Genomic DNA, 20,473 nt, shown 5'->3' with positions numbered 1-20,473 from the left:
TTCTCTTCTCATGCGGTGGCCAAAGTATTGGAGCCTCAGCTTCAGGATCTGTCCTTCCAGTGAGCACTCAGGGCTGATTTCCTTCAGAATGGAGAGTGTATACAACATCTATGTGAACCGAGAAATGTTGGAGGGGATGAGCTTCTGCAGTAAAAAGTTTTCCTCTGAGCCTTGGAAGATTTAGGGCATATAAAAGAAAGGGCCTCTTCATGCAGACTGTGGAACTCACTCCCACTGGGGACACCAAATTGTTTCAAAAGAGGAAATGTGATATTGGCTTCTATGCTTTGTTTGCTTTCTGGTTCCCCTCTTGCAGCTCAACTTCCACTTTTCAAGGAATGCCTGAGGGGGAACTTAGCCCCAGTTCAACTATGGGGGGGGGGGCAACCCAGAGGTTGGGTTTCCCCTGCTGTCACCGCTTTGCGGTTTTGGAAAGCTCTAAATATGACCGTCCCCTGGGAGAAGGAAGCACATGGGCCAAGATAACCCACGAGTGTCAGGCAGACGGACAGGAACCCTGACCCACCCCTGCCTGGGAGAAAAATAAAGAAGCAAAGGTAGGACTGGGGGGGGGGGCTCCTAATCCCAGTTTGGACCTGCTGGGTGGCACTCCAGGGAACTGGGATTGGGTGGGCAAATTCTCATGCGCAGAGGGTGCCTTTTGGGGCAGGACTTCGAAACAGACTTCAAGACGAGGAGCAGGGGGGGAGCTCTGTGAGGGGAATAAGGGGGTCTCCTCACAACCGTCCGCACCTGAAGAAAAAGACAGCTCCCAGAATCCTTTGGGGGAAGCCGGTTCTGTTCAAAGTGGTCTCATAGCGCTTTTTATTTTATTTTTTTATTTTATAACATATAAAACACATACGCAATACACATACACAACACACTACTTAATTTTCATAATGTAAAACATACCTACATTACTCTATATAATACCTACCTATACTATACATGGGACGTGGGTGGCGCTGTGGGTTAAACCACAGAGCCTAGGACTTGCCAATCAGAAGGTCAGCGGTTCGAATCCCTGCAATGGGGTGAGCTCCTGTTGCTCGGTCCCTGCTCCTGCCAACCTAGCAGTTCGAAAGCACGTCAAAGTGCAAGTAGATAAATAGGTACCACTCCGGCGGGAAGGTAAATGGCGTTTCCGTGCGCTGCTCTGGTTCGCCAGAAGCGGCTTAGTCATACTGACCACATGACCCGGAAGCTGTACGCCGGCTCCCTCGGCCAATAAAGCGAGATGAGCGCTGCAACCCCAGAGTCGGCCATGACTGGACCTAAGGTCAGGGGTCCCTTTACCTTTACTTTTACCTTTAAGAAGGTAAAGAGTAACACCTTTTGGAATGCAGTTAAACTTTGTTTGCGTCTACTCTTCTTTGTTACCTTGAGAACCTGACTGAGGCTAAGTGATTTTACCAATCCTTTAACTTCACCCTGCCTCTTCGTTTACTTCTCACCTCCTTCTGCCCTCCACACAGGCATCTCTGACCCAGTTCTGGAGCCCAATTCACAATGAGCCGGGACTACAACGACCTTGTGACAATGAGTGAGGAGGGTCACTGTGAAATTCAGCTCCGAAACGGTATGTCGTCTAGGTGGGATTTTGACGTGGGCAAAGAGGGATATGGGGAAGCAGGTCTACATAGGGAAAGACTAATAATAATAATAATAATAATAATAATAATAATAATAATAATACATTTATTATTTGTACCCTGCCCATCTGGCTGGGCTTCCCCAGCCACTCTGGGCGGCTTCCAAAAAAATATTAAAATACTGTAATACATCAAACATTAAAAGCTTCCCTAAACAGGGCTGCCTTCAGATGTCTTCTTAAAGTCTGGTAGTTGTTGTTCTCTTTGACATCTGGTGGGAGGGGGTTCCACAGGGCGGGTGCCACCACCGAGAAGGCCCTCTGCCTGGTTCCCTGTAACTTGGCTTCTCGCAGTGATGGAACCGCCAGAAGGCCCTCGGTGCTGGACCTCAGTGTCTGGACAGAACGATGGAGGTGGAGACGCTCCTTCAGGTCTACTGGGCCTTTGAGGCCGTTTAGGGCTTTTAAGGTCAGCACCAACACTTTGAATTGTGCTCGGAAACGTCCTGGGAGCCAATGTAGGTCTTTCAAGACCGGTGTGATATGGTCTCGGCAGCTGCTCCCAGTCACCAGTCTGGCCTGTCTCCTTCTGGCCTGTCAGCTAAGAATAGCCATGGGATCCTTGTGCGATGGGTGAGGACCAAGGAAGTGAGTGAAGCTAGCTCTGTTGACCAGTGCCTACCTTCCCGAAAGAGCAAGGACTAGTTCAAGATTACTTCCCAGATATGAGCATATCATACAGTCAGATCAGACACCTACAAATCCACTGCAACTCTATAAAATGTAGGCGGACTCCCGACTAGCCTTTTTCTCTGGAATTGGGTAGGGGTTCCTTGGGGCTACTGTGCCTTCAGTTAAAATGTTCCTTCCTTCTCTCCACCACAAGCCATAGTAGCTGTGAGGTCTTTTGGCACTTTCTGCTGAGTGTCGCTGAGGGATTATAGTGATTAAGGTAAAGGGACCCCTGACCATTAGGTCCAGTCGCGGCCGACTCTGGGGTTGCGGCGCTCATCTCGCTTTATTGGCCAAGGGAGCCGGCGTACAGCTTCCGGGTCATGTGGCCAGCATGGCTAAGCCGCTTCTGGCGAACCAGAGCAGCGCACGGAAATGCCGTTTACCTTCCTGCCGGAGTGGTACCTATTCATCTACTTGCACTTTGACTTGCTAGGTTGGCAGGAGCAGGGACCGAGCAACGGGCGCTCACCCCGTCGCGGGGTTTTGAACCGCCGACCTTCTGATCGGCAAGTCCTAGGCTCTGTGGTTTAACCCACAGTGCCACCCGCGTCCCATCCTTATGCCATATAATTATGAACTATTACTGATCACGCTATAACTAAAATTTGTAATTCAACAAATCAGTATGACAAATTCAGCCCATACTTTCCCCTGTCTCATAATCTTTCTGCCTCTGATCCATGTCCCTTCTCCACCTCCTCTTCCTCTCAAACGTTGGCCTGCTTTCCACCCTTCCTTCAGTCACCCTCTTTCTGAGCTTCCCCTCCATCTATGAACTCTGCTCACTCCCTGGCCTTCCCTACAAAACTCCGCCTTTCCTTTAGGGCCTGTGTGAAACCATTTCCCCCCTGGGTGACAATTTCCCCTTCCCTCAAAGAAACTGGCCTGCAAACATCCCCTCTGTTTTTGCTGCCTGGTTGCTTGGAATGCTCATAAACATCACAGCGTTGCAGCCAAGTGGTGTCAGAAGTGTCAAGCAACGTTGACAGATAAATTACTGGAGAAGATCTAAAACGCAAGCTGGAGTTGAGGGTGGATTCCTGACCGATGTCCCTTCTCCTCAGCCTCCCAGAAACGCTCCCCGGGCCTATCATGGAGGCAACGGATCTGCCCCAGCCGTCACCTGGTGCTGATCCTGCTGGGAGTGGGCGCCATCCTCACCATCGCAATCATTGTCTTTGGCGCCAAAGGTGAGTTCTTCATCATTTGAAGGGAGAACGTTTAAGCCTGTCGTGGCCGTCTGGATTGCTTTAAAAGATCCAGAAGGACATTTCATATGTTCTTATGTTCTTACCCCCACCCCAGGCAGTGACCACATCTCTCAGTTATTGGGGTTGAAGGATGAAATCACAAGCATGAATCAAAGTGTTGGTGAAGGGATGGTCGCTTACCAGCACAAGGGTAAGTGAAGGCAGCACTGTGGCTTCAAAGGAAAGTGAAACCTGTTCTGTTCTTTTCTTTTCTTTTTCAATATATTTTTATTATTTTCATTAATAAAACATAAAATATAACAACATTACAATAATCAATCAAATGCATTTGCTCCGCTGAGTTCATGACTTCCCTCCCTCCCTTCAACTGGTTTCCTGCTTCCTCATAAATTGTACACACCTTTCTATTGTCGGTTTCTGTCCTTTAATACATATCCAATCCTTCTATTGTCTATGGTCAGATACTATTACTATACAGTCATACCTCATGTTACGTTTGCTTCATCTTACGTTTCTTCAGGTTGCGTCCCGCGGCGACCTGGAAGTACTGGAAAGGGTTACTTCCGGGTTTCACCGCTCACGCATGTGCACAAGCGCCAAATCGCACTGCGCACCTGCGCAGATACGGTGCTTCAGGTTGCGGGCTTTTCATGTTGCGAACGGGCCTCTGGAATAGATCCTGTTCGCAACCAGAGGTACCACTGTACTGTGTTGCAGAATTTATGTCAGTTCCGCTAGTGTCTTCGGCTTTTTACAATAGCCTCCAACAATAGCTACCTTTTTACAATAGCTACCAACCCCAATTTGTGCATTTGCAGAGGCAGACACGGAAGCGAAAATGAAGGACCTGGAGGGGAAAGTCAAAGAGCTAGCAGAGAAAGCGGAAGCAGGTGAGCTGAGGAGGCACAACCTGGTGCAAAATGTCTCCACGGAGAACTTGGGCAATCTCTTCTGAAGGCAGCAATACTTCTGAATCGCTCTCGTGCTCGGATCCTGTTTGTGGGTTTCCCTATTGAGGCAACTGGGCGGCCACTGTGAGAACAGGATGCTGGACTGGGGGGGTCATTGGCCTGATCCAGCCAAAGGCTCTTCCTGTGTCCTCTCCCCAGCATCTTAAAAAGCAGAGACATCACCTTGCCAACAAAGGTCCGTATAGTAAAAGCTATGGTTTTCCCAGTAGTGATGTATGGAAGTGAGAGCTGGACCACAAAGAAGGCTGATCGCCAAAGAATGGATGCTTTTGAATTCTGGTGCTGGAGGAGACTCTTGAGAGTCCCATGGACTGCAAGAAGATCCAACCTCTCCATTCTGAAGGAAATCAGCCCTGAGTGCTCACTGGAAGGACAGATCCTGAAGCTGAGGCTCCAAGACTTTGGCCACCTCATGAGAAGAGAAGACTCCCTGGAAAAGACCCTGATGTTGGGAAAGATGGAGGGCACAAGGAGAAGGGGACGACGGAGGACGAGATGGTGGGACAGTGTTCTCGAAGCTACAAACATGAGTTTGACCAAACTGCGGGAGGCAGTGGAAGACAGGAGTGCCTGGCGTGCTCTGGTCCAGGGGGACACGAAGAGGCGGACACGACTAAACAACAACAACATGTCCTCTCCCAATGCTGACAATCCTCCACCTTCAGGATGTAATAAAGCAGCAGCCTGAAGCCCCTGCAGATGTTTAAGTATGGGAACCTGCGAGCAGGATCCGAGCACAAGAGCAACTCTCTCGTCCTGGGGTTTCCAGCAACTGGTGTTCAGATAAAAAATTCCTTCTAGTAGCACCTTAAAGACCAACTAAGTTAGTTCTTGGTATGAGCTTTCGTGTGCATGCACACTTCTTCAGATACACAAGTGTGCATGCACACGAAAGCTCATACCAAGAACTAACTTAGTTGGTCTTTAAGGTGCTACTAGAAGGAATTTTTTATTTTGACTATGGCAGACCAACACGGCTACCTATCTACTACTGGTGTTCAGAGGCATCGCTTCCTCTGACTCTGATGGGAGAGCGTTGCAATCCTAGCTTATAGCTAGTGGAATGTATGCTAGGCGGGTGTTTAAAAATTTCATTTGCTGCATCCTATGGGGAAATTTCAGGAGGGAGGAGAGCAGGGGATAGAAACCTTTTTCTTTTTCTAAATGATATTTATTAAGTTTGCCAATTTAACGATCCAATAAAAACCACATTCAATCATTCCAAATTAAAATACAACAAAACGGCCAAAGAAGCATGACAAATTATAAATCCTTGGGTGACTTCCCACACTCTGAAGTTCAGGGAGTGATGATCTAATATTGTTAACGCATCCTTAATCAGTCAGATAGACCTGATAAACGGAAGAGGCAGGAATGAAGATTTGGAGATATGCTTCAGAGGTCCAGACTATGGGGAGCCCGGAAAAAAATAATAATTACAATTTGGAGTATAATTTGGTGGGGTTTTTTATTTTTAATTGGATTATGATTCGGATATCTTGATTGGGTGTTTTTATTGGACAATCAATAAAAATGATTTAAAAAAAGATAGTCCCGATAAACATTTCTGATGTTGATCCTTCATTTATTTTTAACAGTTCTTTTAAACAAGCGGGTCAGTCCTTTGTAGTTCTGTGTGAAATATTGTCCTGTAATCCAATGTTCACTTTCACTTTCTTAATGTGTCACAGCCAAGATTGAGAGAGATGTCGCCTTTTTTGCCATTCGCGCTGGGCAGATATCTAAAATTCCCTCCTGTCATCTTTTTCCAGCTGCTAGCGAGTTGATGTTTCTGTAAAAAAAACGCCACAGTTCCCATCATAAATTCTTTTTATCATTCCATTAAAGGTCCTTGCCAGAATCATAGTCCAGATTTCACACGGTCAATTTTGTAGCTAAAGCATAACAATAACGTTAGCAAGACACTCTTTCAGTCCCGCTTGCTTATTTCAAACCGTCCTTCGGGGAAGATTTGCCGAAAAAACAGCGAATGCGAAATATATCAAGAGAACGTAATGGAGGCTCGCTTCCTCCAACATACCGATAGTTGCAAGGAAAGTCCTTCTCCAAGTCGAATCCTTGGCACCCAGTGGCTGAATCAGTTAGCAGAGTACTTTATCTCCCCTAGTTCAGAACATGTCTGTTAGTTAAGTCCGAATTTTATCTTAAAAAAGCAGGTGTCCGCTGCTCATGGCGACAGCTTTGGAGAGTTGCCAAAACACACAGTAAAATTCCTTCAGAGTGGGCAGCAGGTATCGGACGATCTGTGGGTGAAACATTGGGAGGATAATTACTCCCATATTATCCTCGATTAGCACAAAAAGGCTCCACTGGAATGGGTACAGCCATTCGCCATGGCAGACAAAGAGTTTGGATTTGATATCCTGCTTTATTACTACCCGAAGGAGTCTCAAAGCGGCTAACATTCTCCTTTTCCCTTCTTCCCCCACAACAAACACTCTGTGAGGTGAGTGGGGCTGAGAGACTTCAGAGAAGTGTGACTAGCCCAAGGTCACCCAGCAGCTGCAGGTGGAGGAGCAGGGAAGCGAACCCGGTTTCCCAGATTACGAGTCCACCACTCTTAACCACTACACCACACTGGCTCTCAAAGAGGAAGTCCCGATAGAAACCGTTTTCCTGCTTCCCAGATGGAATGGGTATTCCTGCTCCTCCGTGGAGCCTTCGACGTTTCTGCAAATGTTCCTGGTCTGTGTGCATTTCCCCCTCTGAAAGTCAAATGTGGCTGCCTAACTAGCCACCCCCCCTTTTATGTTTTTTTCCTCTCTCTCTCCGCTTTCACCAGCCAAGACGCAATTCCTGACCCGGTTGAAAGACATGCAAAAGAGCTTTCGACTCATGTATTGCGAGCTGGAGGATTTCAAGAACAACCGAACAGGTCAGGACGGGGGCCGCCATAAAGCAGGTGGGGTGGGGGGCTAAAGAGGTGGGATGTTCTCCCCAGGGACGCGCGGCAAAAATGTTCCTCAGGCCTTTGACTGATTAATATTGTATAGCCTTTTAAATGTGCCTGTTTTTTGGGGGGGGGGTATCGTTTTGCTGCTTTCTTTCATTTAGCTTCATGTTTTTATCCTGTGTACTGCCCTGAAATCTTAAGATGAAGGGTGGTATAATAATACTAATAATACTAATACTAATAATAATAATAGAATTTATATACCGCCCTGTACCCAGAGGTCTCAGAACAAAATCAAAATATAAAACCACAAAATATATAATCAAAATTAAAACCACAAAATATATAATCAAAATTAAAACAACAACCCAATAACGCACCCCAACCACATTTTAAAAGGGCATAGAATAAATAATAATAATAATAATAATAATAATAATAATAATAATAATAATAATATGACGTCAGACATTAAAAACTTCCCTAAAGAGGGCTGCCTTCAGATGTCTTCTGAAAGTTGTGTAGCTTTTTATCTGCTTGACATCTGGTGGGAGGATGTTCCACAGGGCGGGTGCCACCACCGAGAAGGCCCTCTGCCTGCTTCCCTGCAACCTCACTTCTCACTGGGAGGGAACCGCCAGAAGGCCCTCGGAACTGGACCTCAGCGTCCGGGCAGAACGATGGGGGTGGAGACACTCCTTCAGGTATACTGGGCTGAGGATGTTGGAGAATTACAGTGGTGCCTCGCAAGACGAAATTAATCCGTTCCGCGAGTATCTTCGTCTAGCGGTTTTTTCGTCTTGCGAAGCAACCCTATTAGCGGCTTAGCAGATTAGCGCTATTAGCTGTTTAGCGGCTATTAAAGGCTTAGCGGCTTAGCGGCTTAGCTGCTAAAAGTCTATTAAAGGCTTAGCGGCTTAGAAAAAGGGGGGGAGCGAAAAAAAATCTCAAGACTCGCAAGACATTTTCGTCTTGCGAAGCAAGCCCATAGGGAAATTCGTCTTGCGAAGCGCATTGAAAAATGGAAAACCCTTTCGTCTAGCGGGTTTTCCGTCTTGCGAGGCATTCGTCTTGCGGGGCACCACTGTACAGTGCCTGTTGTGGCTGTAGAGATGTGTTTTGTTGCAGCTGGGGCGAGCGAAGGTGTCTGGTTGTGCTGCTGCAAATGTACCTTGGCATTTCTTCTCTTTGTGCTCCTCCCTGCGGTCATTCCTCCTCTGGTCACTGCTGGGGACACATGACCTGATAGTCTGTCTTCTGGCTGAAATCAGTGGACGTCCGCTGTTTCATTGGGTCTATACAGAGTTTGACTATTGCTCCCTTTACCTTCCTCCCTTTGTGTTGTCTGATCTTCCAGCTAACCCAAAGGAATGTTGTCCGAAAGGGTGGGACTTCTTTCGTAAAAGCTGTTACTGGGAGTCTGGAAAGAGTAAATCCTGGGAGGAGGCCAAGGTCAACTGTGAAGTCCAAAATGCCCACCTGGTGATCATCGACTCCATTGAGGAACAGGTAGGTGCCCGGTGGGTTTTGTGTTGGAGAGAGCGGTTCAGAAGAGATGTGTAGCAGAGTTAGCACTAAAAAAATGTAGTATAAACATCGACAACTGGGAAACACTGGCCTGCGGGCGCTCCAGTTGGAGAACAGCCTTTACCAAAGGTGTCATGGACTTTGAAGACACTCAAACTCAGGACGCAAGGGAGAAATGTGCTAAGAGGAAGGCACGCCTGGCAAATCCACACCGTGATGGACTCCCGCCTGGAAACCAATGTCCCCACTGTGGAAGGACGTGTGGATCCAGAATTGGCCTCCACAGTCACTAACGGACTCATTGTTAAAACCGTGTTTATGGAAGACAATCTTACTCGGCTACAAGGGATCGCCAAAGAAGATTGCTCCAAGCACATTGAAACTTGGTTCGATTTACATCTGCCCACTTCCACCTTTAAACAGATGTTCCCCACAAAAATACTTAGGCTCGAATAAATCACAGGTGCTTGGCTTTGCATATAGGTGAAGGTTTTACTCACAGAGTTCCAGGCATAACAGCAAACAAGTCACAATCTGTTGGCAGCAGAGCAAAGAAGAAAAAGATTCCAAAGGATTTAAAAAGAAAAAAACATATTGGTTTCCTTACAAAAGAATCACACCGTTTTTGCATTAGCAAAGATGCAGGCAGCAAATATCTCATTCTACAGAGATGTTTCATTCACTTGGTTTTTATACAGCTGGGAGCGACTCCGTGTGGCTCCTTTATTCCAGAAAGGCAGAGAAAGGGGTGGATGGGGAAGCAAAGGCTGATGGGAGCCTATTAAAAGGAAAAGGGACCCCTGGCCATTAGGTCCAGTCGTGGCTGACTCTGGGGTTGTGGTGCTCATCTTGCTTTATTGGCCGAGGGAGCCGGCGTACAGCTTCCGGGTCATGTGGCCAGCAGGACTAAGCCACTTCTGGTGAACCAGAGCAGTGCACGGAAATGCCGTTTACCTTCCCGCCGGAGTGGTACCTATTGATCTACTTGCACTGGTGTGTTTTTGAACTGCTAGGTTGGCAGGAGCTGGGACCGAGCAACGGGAGCTCACTCCATCAAGGGGATTTGAACTGCCGACCTTCTGATCGGCAAGTCCTAGGCTCTGTGGTTTAACCCACAGCGCCACCCGCCTCCCTTTGGGAGCCTATTGAGCTCCACCTAATGGCAACTTGAACTCAGGGCTCAAGTTAATCCTGCTGTTCCAAAGGGTGGGACATCTTTCAGAAAAGCTGTTACTGGGAGTCCCGACTCGGGAGGCCCTGGGAGGAAGCCAAGGCTGACTGCAAAGCCTGAGACGCCCACCTGGTGATCATCAACTCCTATGAGGAACAGGTAGGGGCCCTGGGGATTTTGCAGGTCTGCCCCCTGCCCTGTGTGTTTCCTGATGGAGAGAATAAAATCTGAGAGGCTGCCTCTTTTCTGACAGACCCTCCCTAGTGTTGAGATCAGCAGGTGGGGGCCTTCTTGAGGCCTGTGACTTGCTGCAGAAGGACAGATAACAGATTTTAATCATCATAATCACCAGGCGGAAATGATTATGGGAATTACTCCTGCCTTACTGTATGTTCAGATTGGGATGCGGGTGGCGCTGTGGGTTAAACCACAGAGCCTAGGGCTTGCCGATCAGAAGGTCGGCGGTTTGAATCCCCGCAACGGGGTGAGCTCCCGTTGCTCAGTCGCTGCTCCTGCCCACCTAGCAGTTCAAAAGCACATCAAAGTGCAAGTAGATAAATAGGTACCACTCCGGCGGGAAAGTAAACGGCATTTCCGTGCGCTGCTCTGGTTCGCCAGAAGCGGCTCAGTCATGCTGGCCACATGACCCGGAAGCTGGACGCCTGCTCCCTCGGCCAGTAAAGCGAGATGAGCGCCGCAACCCCAGAGTCGGTCATGACTGGACCTAATGGTCAGGGGTCCCTTTACCTTTACCTTTACTGTATGTTCAGCAGTGTATGTTGCGGCATACTTTGGGACTCTCTGTGTATTCTCTGGAAATCTGATTTTGTTTCATTTATAGGAGAGCCTACCCTTCTGAAACACTGCAGGAACCAAAACCCTGCTCTCTGAATTTTGTAATATTCATCTCTCTCTCTCTCTCTCTCTCTCTCTCTCTCTGAAATCGCAGCTCTCTGAATCTTGTAATGCAATTCTTTGGCCAAGTAATACCCGCAAAAATGCACATACCAGGGTAAAGCGAGCATAAAGATTCGTATATTGGTGATGATGACATACCAGAATGCGCGGCGTTTGGGAACTTTAATATTCCCCTTGGAAAATAGTGTTGAAAATGTGTCATTAGCGCTAGCGTGCTAATGAGTTTTCATTGGGGTTCTCCAAAAATTAAAAAAATCGATGTGGAAATGTAAAGAACTGAATTTAAGACGGGGGAAACTGAGAGCATGTTAAGAGATCCTTCTGTTTCCCTCCCCTCTGTGCTTTTTTCCATGCCAGCAATTTGTGGCCGTCCGCGTGCGCCCGCAATATATGTGGATCGGCTTGACTTACACCAGCGGGAGCTGGAAGTGGGTGGACGGAAGGCCCTATACATTTCGCCAAGGGTAAGTTCACGGGCGAACCCATAATGCAATGCGGGGCACGCTAGGGGCTGGCGCCGTAAAGTAGCAGGCCCCGCCAAAGTCCTGCTGGAGCGAAGACTTTGGCCACCTTCACACCATACGTTCAAAGCCCTGGGGTACAGCTTTAAACGGTCCTGGCTCCCCCCCAGAGGATTCTGGGAGCTGTGGCTTGTTCGGGAGACTTCCGTGAAAGTGCCCGTTCCTCTCACAGAACTACAATTCCCAGATTTCCCTGGGAGGAGGGGTTGCTTGTTAAACCACTCTGGGAATTGCAGCTCTGGGAGCAGAATAGGGGACTGTCTGCGGGGTCTGCCTCCTCGCCTCCCTCTTCCCTCTGTTGTTGCAAATTATTATTATTATTATTATTATTATTATTATTATTATTATTAATTCAATTTATACACCGTCATATACATGGAGGTCTCAGGGTGGTTCACAACAAGACCACAACATAGAAAATCAAACCAAAATTCACCTCTGTTGTTGCAAATTATTATTATTATTATTATTATTATTATTATTATTATTAATTCAATTTATACACTGCCCTATACCCAGAGGTCACAGGGCAGTTCACAACAAGAGCACAACATAGAAAATCAAACCAAAATTCACCTCTGTTGTTGCATATTATTATTATTATTATTATTATTATTATTATTATTATTATTAATTCAATTTATACACTGCCCTATACCCAGAGGTCACAGGGCAGTTCACAACAAGAGCACAACATAGAAAATCAAACCACAAGCAGTAACCCAATAAACCTGCCCCCCCAAGCCACATTCTAAAAGGATGTTGGATGTCAATAAGATCAACCAAAGACCCGGTGAAAAAGGAATGTTTTTGCCTGGCACCTAAAGGTGTATAATGAAGGCACCAGGCGAACTTCCCTGGCGAGAGCATCCCTCAGACGGGGAGCCACCACAGAGAAGGCCCCGTTCTTCTGTTGCCACCTTCCGGACCCCTTGAGGAGGCAGCACATGAAGAAGGGCTTCAGAAGATGATCTTAATGTCTGGGTTGGTTCTTGAGGTACTGCGATCCTGAGCCATTTAAGGCTTTATAGATCAAAACCAACACTTTGAATTGGGCCCAGAGACTAATCGGTAGCCAGTGCATTCGGACCAAGATCGGTGAAATATGCTCAAACCATCTGCTCCAGTGAGCAATCTGAATTCTGCACCAGCTGAAGTTTCTGAACCAAATTACTGCATAGATTCTCTAGGCCCCACCCCCTGTGACATCACTCCAGGACTTCACCAGGGGCCACCCCTAAGACTCAGATTTAGGCCCTGCAGTCTCAGGGTGTGGGGTGCTCCTGACTTGGGATTTGAGGGCAATGGTTCATCAAAGCATGTGACAGTAAGAGCTGTTCGACAGTGGAATTTGCTGCCCAGGAGTGTGGTGGAGTCTCCTCCTTTGGAGGTCTTTAAGCAGAGGCTTGACAACCATATGTCAGGAGTGCTCTGATGGTGTTTCCTGCTTGGCAGGGGGTTGGACTCGATGGCCCTTGTGGTCTCTTCCAACTCTAGGATTCTAGGATTCTATGATTCTATGGTTTTTGCCTCAGCCTGAGCCCCTCTCCCTCTGGACCTAGAATTTCAACCTCTCAACCCCTTTGCTAAGAAACCAAGTAGATTCCGCGCTCCTGCTTCCCGGGTCTGAACCTGGAGGTGGTTTTGAGGATCGCGACCTGTGTCTTCACCTCTCCTTTCGCTCCCCGTGCCCCCGTCTAGGGACTGGGTTCCAGGTCAGCCAGATAACTCTTCCAGCCACAGACTTTTGGAAGGAGAGAACTGCGTCCACTTCCACAGCGACGGCCGCTGGACCGACGACCACTGCTCTCTCGACTTTGGCTGGATCTGCGAGATGGAGATGACCGATTAAGGCGGCGGAAATTGGGTGTAACCAGGATTTATTTTAGGGGGGCAGGCTTTAAGTTAGTGGGGCCCAGAACCGAGTTGCCTGCAATGCAATTGGTCAGTTAGTTAAGTATTTTTATTTATTTACTTGATTGGAGGGCAACTGCCCCCCTGACCCCCCCAGCTATGCCCATACAACAGAAATCTGACCTCCAGCAGAAACTCAGACCCCAGCAGGTTTTGCAGCGGAAAAATCCAAATTGGAAATGGAGTTGTTAGATACCAATTTTAAAAACCTATCCAAAATGTACAATTTATTGTTGGAGTGGCATACAAAGGATGAACAAGTTAAATCTGTAATGATAGACTGGGCAAGAGATGTTGGACAAATATAATGTTAGAAGATTGGGAAAGGTTGCAGAAGAAAGGGGTTAAGTTCACTGCATGTACTGCATTAAAAGAAAACATTATGAAAATGATGTATAGATGGTACTTAACCCCAGTAAAATTAGTAAAGATTTACCACACGAACGATAATTTATGTTAGAAAAAGAAGGCACCTTTGATCATATGTGGTGGACGTGTCCCAAGGTGAAGGACTTCTGGGAAAAGATTTATAATGAGTTGAAAAAAATGTTGAAAAATACATCCGTTAGTATTGGAATGTGTTTTCTTTTGTGTGTTTTATATGTTATGTCTGTTATAAATGTGGAAAAATAATTTAAAAAATTGGGGGGGGGGGGAGAAACTCAGACCCCAACCAACCCCTCTCAACATGGTTCTTAGTAGCTGCCAGACTTTCTATTGCCCACAATGGGGGGAGAGAATTAACGGACCTGGTTTTGGAACGGTGGTACAAAAATGGTTGCCATTGCTGAGGAGATAACCCACAAGATTCGGGTGATAAAAGACAAGGAATAAAGAGGACCGTTTTGTGCAATTTGGTGGGGTTTCGTATCCTACGTTTCAGATCTGCTTGAATCCTCCCTGGCACCCAAAAATGAAATTTGGCTCTCCAAACCCATGAGTTCGTTCCAAACTTTTTTCAAAGAGGGCCAGATTTGATGAAGTGAAGGGCTGTGAGGGCCGACCAAAGGGCCAACTGTGGTTGTTGAGGCTTTTTTAGGATTGAAGTTGTTGACGTTTTCCCCCCCAGGATTTTACCCCTGCAAATAAACTGCTACATGGGCCGGATTAGGCTCCCGAAACAGACTTTGGACATGCCTTGTTTAAAATGTAGTACGGTATTCACTACCGCCGTGTAACTGTCTCACTGATGATTTCCCAACTTTTGGTGTTGTCTCTTTCCATTGGTTATTGTTTGCATGAAATATGAATAAAACTTTGTAATTAAAAATATATATATTACACGTTGGTTGAATAAATTTGATTCAGTTCTCATCTAAAGACAAGTCTGCCAAAGTTGTACATGAAACAAAATACAGCTATCTGTCAATATTACATTATTTTTGCAGTTCTCCGCCCAAGGAATATGCTCACAAATGCATATGCTATGGTAAACCTTTGCACTGTTATAGAAAAATTTGGGGTTGGCTTTTACAGCCCAACTCTCTATCGAGGAGCTTTGTGTCCCCTAAGCCTATTATCAGTCAGAGAAGAATGGATGGAGGCACGATTCAGTCAAAGCAAAACAGATCTTTATTTTTCTGTTGCAACAGAGTGCCCTACCTTGCACCTTGCAAGGAGGCAAGGACCCAGAACAAAGGTGTACAAGAACTTTTAAAGACTTTAGAAACTGCCCAAACCCCTAGCCAAAGACCACCCCACACATGCCACAGAAAGAGGCGGTCTACAACAGAAATTTGAGTGCATGGCTTCTCTTCTGTCTGCCAAGATACCTGATAATGGCCACCAAATTACCTAGCCAGTCTGAGCCAGTTTTTTGAGATGGTAAATATTTTAGTTCTTGAATCCAGGTCAAAGGCCTGCCCTGTGCATATACAGAATATGCCCTTAAAGCAGGATTTGAAAATGAAAAGAATCATTGGGAGAGGTTTCCCCAAGATATTTCCCTCTGCAGAGGAACTATTTGAGGTCATTCAGAGTCAAAATGGCTTCAGGATTGGTCTCATTCATTTTATTTTATTCATTTTATTTATGACACCTATGAATTCTTATGCTGTAACGGCATTAAAATGCAACTGTAATCATTTACAGATGGTCACAGCATATGAAGTCAGAAGGACAAAGTTCCAGGTGTTTTTAGGGCATATCTCAGTCACAAATCTCTCTCTCTCTCTCTCTCTCTCTCTCTCTCTCTCTCTCTCTCTCCCCTCTCCTCCCCACTACATTTTGGGGCGCTCCTTGAGAATGTGGAAGGGTGAGCCATCCTGATGAGCACCTCTGCTTAAAAATACACCTTCTTCTTCTTCTTCTTCTTCTTCTTCTTCTTCTTCTTCTTCTTCTTCTTCTTCTTCTTCTTCTTCTTTCTCTTCATCTTCATCTTCATCTTCTTTGGCGATCCCTCGTAGCCAAGTTTTAACAATGAGTCCACAAGTGACTGTGGAGGCAAATTCTGGATCCACACATCCTTCAACAGTGGGGACATTGGTTTCCGGGTGGGAGTTGATCATGGTGTGGATTTGCCAAGCGTGCCTTCCTCTTATCATGTTTCTCCCTTGCGTCCTGAGTTCGAGTGTCTTCAAAGCCCATGACACCTTTGGTAAAGGCTGTTCTCCAATTGGAGCGATCGCAGGCCAGTGTTTCCCAATTGTCGGTGTTTATACTCCATTTTTAAATATTTGCCTTGAGAGAGTATTTCAACCTCTTTTGTTGACCACCAGCATTACGCTTTCCATTTTTAAGTTCGGAATAGAGTAGTTGCTTTGGAAGGCGATAATCAGGCATCTCAATAACATGACCAGTTCAACGAAGTTGATGTTGAAGAATCGTTGCTTCAACACTGATGAATTTTGCTTCTTCCAGTACCCTGGTATTAGTTCGCCTGTCTTCCCAAGTGATATGTAAAAATTTTCAGAGACGCCGTTGATGGAATCTTTCAAGGAATAGGAGATGGCGTTTTAATAATAATAATAATAATAATAATAATAATAATAATAATAATAATAATTTATTATTTATACCCCGCCCATCTGGCTGGGTTTCCCCAGCCACTCTGGGCGGCTTCCAAAAGAATATTAAAATACTGTGATACATCAAACATTAAAAGCTTCCCTAAACAGGGCTGCCTTCAGATGTCTTCTAAAAGTCTGGTAGTTGTTGTTCTCTTTGACATAAGTGGTCCATGTTTGACATAAGTGGTCCATGTTTCACAAGCAGACAGTAAGGTTGGCAGTACGATAGCTTTGTAAAAAAGCATTTTGCTTTCCCTGCGAATGTCCCAGTCCTCAAACACTCTGCACTTCAATCAGGAGAAAGCCACAGGCACAGAGCTCAGGCGATGCTGGATTTTGGCAACAATGTCGGCCCTTGTGGAAAGATTTCCAGTTAGGAGAAGTGATTGATATTTTCCAACATTACACCATTGAGTTGGATTTGTCGCGCTGCAGAGGGGTTGTTTTGTGCTTGTCGGTGCAGCACTTTGGTTTTTTGGATGTTGAGCGATAGGCCAAGCTTATCGTAAGCTTCTGAGAAGATATTTAGGATGGTTTGGAGGTCATCCTCTGAGCGTGCACCCGCTATACAAAATGCACCATTACTCCCCAAGCCACAGTTACAGATAGGTAGCCGTGTCGGTCTGCCATAGTCAAAATAAAAAAATTCCTTCCAGTAGCACCTTAAAGACCAACTAAGTTAGTTCTTGGTATGAGCTTTCGTGTGCATGCACACTTCTTCAGATACACTGAAACAGAAGTTGCCAGATCCTTCTATATAGTGAGAAGGTGGGGAGGGGTATTACTCAGAAGGGTGGTGGGAATGGGAGATTGGCAGATAGCTGAGATGAGCCCAAGCCACAGTCACGTCTTGCAGGAATGAGTCTTATAAGTTAATTTTGTGTTGTTGTGAATCATGACCCTGCTGCCCTACATGACCTAGAATGACTTCTGTAGGTGTGCCCCTGAATTCTAGGGAAATGACAAACCCCAAACGTGTCTCCGTCAGCAGCTTTCCCCTACCAGCTCAGCGCAAAAGAGGAAGCTGGAACAAAGCTTCTTGGCCACATGGAGAAACATTGCCAGATAAAATGTGCCATAAATAATTCCACTTCCAGCTTGTTCCACTGCTGAGGTCACTGGGTTTGGGGAAAAGGGGATGGGAGTTTATGAAGCTGAGCCTGGTTGGAGGAAGTGGGCACAGGAATATTCTCTTCTCCCCCTCTTGCCAGGTGTGGGGGCCTCCCTGGTCCTGAATGGGGCAACTGTGCCCCTAAAGGACCAGGTGCGCAGCCTGGGGGTCATTCTGGACTCACAGCTGTCCATGGAGGCGCAGGTCAATTCTGTGTCCAGGGTGGCCTGTCTACCAGCTCCATCTGGTACGCAGGATGAGACCCTCCCTGCCTGTGGACTGTCTGGCCAGAGTGGTGCATGCTCTGGTTATCTCCCGCTTGGACTACTGCAACACGCTCTATGTGGGGCTACCTTTGAAGGTGACCCAGAAACTACAACTAATCCAGAATGCGGCAGCCAGACTGGTGACTGGGAGCGGCCGCCGAGACCACATAGCACCAGTCCTGGAAGACCTACATTGGCTCCCAGTACGTTTCCGAGCACAATTCAAAGTGTTGGTGCTGACCTTGAAAGCCCTAAATGGCCTCGGTCCAGTGGACCTGAAGGAGCGTCTCCACTCCCATCGTTCTGCCCGGACGCTGAGGTCCAGCTCCGAGGGCCTTCTGGCGGTTCCCTCCCTGCGAGAAGTGAGGTTACAGGGAACCAGGCAGAGGGCCTTCTCGGTGGTGGCACCTGCCCTGTGGAACGCCCTCCCTTCAGATGTGAAGGAAATAAACAACTACCTGAGTTTTAGAAGACATCTGAAGGCAGCTCTGTTTAGGGAAGCTTTTGATGTTTTAAAAGAGGGCTGGACAAATTCATGGAAAGGAAGGCTATTCACAGCAACTAGCCATGATGGTTCTGGTCTGCCTCAAAGGTTGGAGGCTGCGATGCTTCTAAATCAGCTGCTGGAAACTGCAGGAGCTGAGAGTGGCTCTGGGGGTCAGATCCTGCCTCTTTCCCATAATGGATGTCTGGTTGGCCTCCGCAAGGACAGGACGCTAGACTAGATGGGTCGTTGGCCTGATGGAGCAAGCTATTACAGTGGTACCTTGGGTTAAGTACTTAATTCATTCCGGAGGTCCATCATTAACCTGAAAATGTTCTTAACCTGAAGCACTACTTTAGCTAATGGGGCCTGCCATGCCGCCGGAGCACGATTTCTGTTCTTATTCTGAAACAAAGTTCTTAATCCGAGGTACTATTTCTGGGTTAGCAGAGTCTGTAACCTGAAGCGTCTGTAACCTGAAGCGTCTGTAACCCGAGGTACCACTGTATTATGTTCTTATGTCCTTTTACCCCAAGCCCACTTTTTAAAACACTTAGATACTGCCTTAAGTGGTAAAGAAGGTACATTAAATAAATAACAGATAAACAGGGGGAAACACAAAGAATTCATCCAGTGAAAACGCCGGCAGTATTCAGATAAATTCAACAGTGTAAACAAGTTTTGATAGGTGCAGCTTGGATCCCAAACGCCTTGCGACTCTAACGTTTTGGCTCCTGAAAGCCGCAAACCTGGACGGAAGTGATTGTTCCAGTTTGCAAATGTACTTTGGAACCCGAACGTCTGACATGGATTCCGCGGCTTCCGATTGGCTGCAGGAACTTCCTGCAGCCAATCAGAAGCCGTGCCTTGGTTTTCGAACGTTTTGGAAGTCGAACGGACTTCCGGAACGGATTCCGTTCTACTTCCGAGGTACAACTGTAGTGGAATACTGAATGGTATAGTTTTTGTAAAATATGCAGGGATTTGTGATATTTAAATTTATCCATGGAAAGAGAAGATGGGAAGTCATTGATATCTTAGGGATGTGAAATGAGTATTTTAAATTGTAAAACAGAAAATTTAATAACACACACAAACTAAATAATTCATCTGGCAGTTCTCCAAATGTCTTTCATGTGGGAATTTGATTAAATGGGCAAAGAAATTGCAGGTGGATTACAGGGTTAAAATTCACATTGTGTTGTGATCTTAAATAACTTTTTAAATAAAACAGTGTGTCCATGGTATCCAACTCTGGCGAAATTATCAAGAATGTTCCAAATGTTTGCTGGAAGTGTGAAAAATAGGAAGAGATTTTTTATCATGCTTGGTAGACTTGTAAAAAAGCTAAGAGATATTGGATACAAATACATACACCGATGCAGACGATTTTAAAGCTTAGCATTCAGTTGAAGCCAAGACTTTTCCTGTTAGGAATAATGGATATGTAATTGGAAAAAGACTATAGAACATTATTTCAATACATGAGCACAGCAGCAAGGCTTTTATATGCACAAAGATCGAACGATTCACCATTACCTACCCTAGAGGAATTATTTTTAAAATGATTGGTCTTAGCTGAGGTGTTTAATCAGAGAAAAACCATTGTCAATATTTACTAAAGACTGGAAACTCCTTATAGACTTTTTGAGAGAAAAATAAAACAAAAATTATGATATCTGGGTTTAAGATATCTGGGTTTGTGGGGGAGGAAAAATGGGGGGGGGAACAAGGATGATATGTTTTTGGATAATATGTCTTGTTTTAATTTTGAATTTAAAAAAAATCCAATATCTTTTTATCAAAGATTTTTTTAAAAAAAAAAACTTTAAAAAAACCTATTCCAAATACAGTGGTACCTTGGGTTAAGTACTTAATTCGTTCTGGAGGTCCGTTCTTAACCTGAAACTGTTCTTAACCTGAAGCACCACTTTAGCTAATGGGGCCTCCTGCTGCCGCCGCGTTGCCAGAGCACGATTTCTGTTCTTATCCTGAAGCAAAGTTCTTAACCTGAAGCACTATTTCTGGGTCAGCGGAGTGTGTAACCTGAAGTGTATGTAACCCGAGGTACCACTGTATTTGTGTGTGTGTGTGTGTGTGTATTAAAAATCTATAATAAAACATTTCC

The 20,473-nt window shown here is 46.0% G+C and overlaps 1 protein-coding gene across 1 annotated transcript; it reads left to right on the top strand.

Moving 5' to 3' along the window:
• Positions 1–401: 401 nt before the first annotated feature.
• LOC310692184 (asialoglycoprotein receptor 1-like) lies at positions 402–15,187 on the top strand. Its single transcript, XM_083472842.1, has 9 exons — positions 402–557; positions 1,479–1,582; positions 3,394–3,519; positions 3,635–3,730; positions 4,359–4,430; positions 7,315–7,407; positions 8,783–8,934; positions 11,399–11,505; positions 13,264–15,187. The coding sequence occupies exons 2-9, from the start codon at positions 1,513–1,515 to the stop codon at positions 13,412–13,414; spliced, it is 867 nt and encodes a 288-aa protein (XP_083328968.1). The 5' UTR covers positions 402–557; positions 1,479–1,512; the 3' UTR covers positions 13,415–15,187.
• Positions 15,188–20,473: the final 5,286 nt, after the last annotated feature.

The sequence above is a fragment of the Podarcis liolepis genome, assembly GCF_965112155.1.
Source record: "Podarcis liolepis genome assembly, chromosome: 13".
NCBI classification, from domain to species: domain Eukaryota; kingdom Metazoa; phylum Chordata; class Lepidosauria; order Squamata; family Lacertidae; genus Podarcis; species Podarcis liolepis.
Note: the sequence above shows the minus strand (reverse complement) of the source record. Positions and strands in the feature narration are given on the sequence as shown.